This window comes from Camelina sativa, chromosome 7, assembly GCF_000633955.1.
Source record: "Camelina sativa cultivar DH55 chromosome 7, Cs, whole genome shotgun sequence".
Classification (NCBI taxonomy): domain Eukaryota; kingdom Viridiplantae; phylum Streptophyta; class Magnoliopsida; order Brassicales; family Brassicaceae; genus Camelina; species Camelina sativa.
In genome coordinates this window covers 26,998,304-27,001,688 of record NC_025691.1, presented here as the reverse complement: position 1 = coordinate 27,001,688, position 3,385 = coordinate 26,998,304, and the positions used below count along the sequence as shown (strand labels likewise).

The 3,385-nt window shown below is 38.2% G+C and overlaps 1 protein-coding gene across 4 annotated transcripts; it reads left to right on the top strand.

Moving 5' to 3' along the window:
• On the top strand, positions 91–3,019 carry LOC104702819 (squalene epoxidase 2, mitochondrial-like). Of its 4 annotated transcripts, XM_019227938.1 has the most exons (8): positions 91–551; positions 1,003–1,114; positions 1,201–1,375; positions 1,446–1,617; positions 1,837–1,882; positions 2,015–2,112; positions 2,188–2,466; positions 2,560–3,019. In XM_019227938.1, exons 1-8 carry the CDS (start codon positions 123–125, stop codon positions 2,659–2,661), a joined length of 1,413 nt encoding a protein of 470 aa, XP_019083483.1. In that variant the 5' UTR covers positions 91–122; the 3' UTR covers positions 2,662–3,019. The 4 variants fall into 4 exon arrangements, with proteins under 4 accessions (XP_019083483.1, XP_019083482.1, XP_010417043.1 ...); XM_019227937.1 differs by having other exon boundaries at positions 1,837–2,112; XM_010418741.2 differs by having other exon boundaries at positions 1,446–1,882.

The window sequence follows — 3,385 nt, the reverse complement described above, 5'->3', positions numbered from 1 at the left end:
TAATTTTTTTTTTTTTTTTTTATGTGTAAACTATCTATATAAATTGTCAACAATTAAGAATATACTAATTAACAGATATTATTATATAAACAAAATATTTTTTGCTGATCTAAACAAAAACGATGAAATCAGTCGAAATCAAAACCCTTCCACTGTTTCGTCCTCTCAGATCTTCGCTTCCCTGCACAAATCTTCGTCTCTCCCTTCGATTCTCACTCTTTAATCGCCGATCCACCACCGGAGCCACCTACATTCGCCGCGGGAAAGCGACGACGACGGAGGAGGAGAGACACAAACGCGCCACCGTGAGAAAGACAGTGACGGCGACTATTGTGTTGGATCCATTCATTTTAGGAACATTCGTAGCTTCTCTATTCGCGTTTGCATTTCTCTACGTTTTGCGTCAGAGTAGTAGTAGTAAGAAGAATCGTAGAGTCCTCGTTTCCCCTAACGACGCCGTATCGAGGAAGGATGACTCCGGCTCTGGCACCGATGTGATCATCGTCGGAGCAGGTGTTGCTGGTGCTGCTCTTGCTCATACTCTCGCCAAGGCAAGTCACAAACCTTTTACAAATTAATATATCCAAATATAATTTCTTTTGGTTTTAAATTAATTTTTTCTACATGTGAATTAATTGATATATCAATAAATTAATAACTGTATAGTTCTGATATATTTAGTATAATCTCTTTTTTTTTTTTTTTTAAAAAATTTAAAGATGTTGTTCAATTTTTTTGTTAATAACAATTATTTTGATGTAATTAGGAGGAAATTATTGCATACATAGATATTAAGATCAAACCGGTTTATTAAATTAATAGTTTGATTTTGGATCACAGAAATGGTGTGATCTTAGTTTTAATAACATTTTGGAGATAGAAATGCTTGTTTCTTGGTCCTTAACTGAATAGTTTGAGAGTAACACAGGTTTTTGTGTTGTTTGTGTTCAAGACGTAAGTTCTTGTCTCTGAATTTTGGACTTTTGTGTGGGTTTGTTGAAGGAAGGACGAAGAGTTCATGTCATTGAAAGAGACTTGTCTGAACAAGACAGAATCGTCGGTGAATTGCTTCAACCTGGTGGTTACTTGAAGTTAATCGAACTTGGACTTGAGGGTAGAAGCTAGAGACACCAATGAGCTTTTTACTGTTTTGTATATACTTGTGAATCGAATTTTGATAGTTTAGTTTTGTGATTGTAGATTGTGTGAAGAACATTGATGCTCAACGACTTGTTGGTTATGCTCTCTTCAAAGATGGGAAGCATACTAAACTTTCTTACCCCTTGGAAACGTTTGATTCGGATGTAGCAGGGAGAGGTTTCCACAATGGGAGATTTGTGCAGAGAATTCGAGAAAAAGCTGCTTCTCTTCCAAAGTAATCCTATTTGATACTTGCATCTACCTGTTGGTACGCTGCTTGCTCTAATGTTTTGTTTTTGATTCAGTGTACGTTTGGAACAAGGAATAGTCACGTCGTTGCTTGTAGAAAACGGGACGACAATCAAAGGTGTTCAATACAGAACAAAGAAGGGAGATGAGCTTAGATCATATGCTCCTCTCACAATTGTATGTGATGGTTGTTTCTCCAAATTGCGTCGCTCTCTTTGCAAACCTAAGGTGGATGTGCCATCTGTTTTTGTGGGTCTTGTCTTGGAGAATTGTGAACTTCCATTTGAAAATCATGGCCATGTTGTTCTAGGTGACCCATCACTTATTTTAATGTATCCCATAAGCAGCTCAGAAGTCCGCTGCTTAGTCGATGTACCGGGTCAAAAACTTCCTCCTATTGCAAATGGTAAAATGGCTAAGTATCTGAAAACATATGTTGCACCTCAGGTACCAACCGAGGTCCGTGAAGCATTCATCGCCGCGGTTGAGAAAGGTAATATCAGAACTATGCCAAACCGTAGCATGCCAGCTGATCCGGTTCATACTCCTGGAGCTCTTCTTTTGGGTGATGCTTTCAACATGAGACATCCTTTAACCGGTGGTGGGATGACTGTTGCATTGGCAGATATTGTTGTACTCCGTGATCTTCTGAGGCCAATTCGTAACCTTAATGACAAAGAAGCAGTGTCTAAGTATATGGAATCCTTTTACACACTGCGCAAAGTAAGCCTCTTTAGACAAAGTGAGCCACTTCCTATGTGTTGATTTAAGTTTTTAATGGAGTTATGTTACGTACAGCCTGTAGCGTCCACCATTAATACATTGGCGGAGGCGTTGTACAAGGTCTTTTTAGCATCTTCAAATGAAGCAAAAACAGAATTGCGTGAAGCTTGTTTCGACTATCTTACTCTTGGAGGTGTTTGCTCATCTGGTCCAGTTGCATTGCTCTCTGGTTTAAACCCTAGTCCACTGAGTCTAGTTCTTCACTTTTTTGCTGTGGCGATATATGCTGTTGGTCGCCTAATGCTACCATGTCCTACGATTAAAAGCGTTCGGCTTGGAGCTAGGATCATCTTGGTATGTGGTTCTCACCCTCTGAAATGAGAGTGCTTCTACTATACACAACATGGCAAAGTTACATTGATTTTTGATATTTTGCTCTTTTCACAGAGTGCTTCAGGCATCATCATTCCCATAATTAAATCAGAGGGAGTTAGGCAAGTGTTCTTCCCTCGTACTATCGCTGCCATATACCGCACTCCTCCTCAATGACGCACCAGGGAGCTACATACATTGAAAAGATAAAAGCTATTTAGGTGAACATTATAACTGCTAATCGTATATCTAGTTGGCTGAATGATAATCTTGTGAGTATTTAGGCAAAGAGAGCTATTGAAATAAGTGTAATCTAGCTTCTTACTTAGGTATATATGATTGAGAGAAATGAGGAGTCTTGTAACTGCATCAATGGGAAACACCAAAGTAAAATCCGAATCTGCTGGACATTTTGTATATCATAGCTTCTTAGGTATATAGTTCTTGTGTTGTAAATGGGGATTGAGGATTCATGAATCACAATGTACATCAATCATAGTAATTACCACATTGACTATGAAGATTCATGAACATCCTTGAATGGGAGTTAGTAAATAATAAAGACTGTTATTTCCTTTGAAGATCTTCCCGGTCACATCAATGAGTTATATGTAATGAAATGCAGATATTAGTTTAGGAGTTAGTGTTTATACTTTGATTAATATAGTCTTATAACTAAAAACAGGGGAACTCACTTTAAAGGTCGGTAGCTCAATGGTTGAACCCAAAGCAACACGTTGGGACAGCCCAGCCATTTCCTAAATTCGAACATTGGATATATAGGAGACTATATTTACGTTGTTCTGGTCTTCGGCTCGAAGAGATATATGAGTGAGTTATGAACATGACAAAACCATTGAATTACAAATTGTTGGGTTAAAAATTTTGCAACATAAATCTA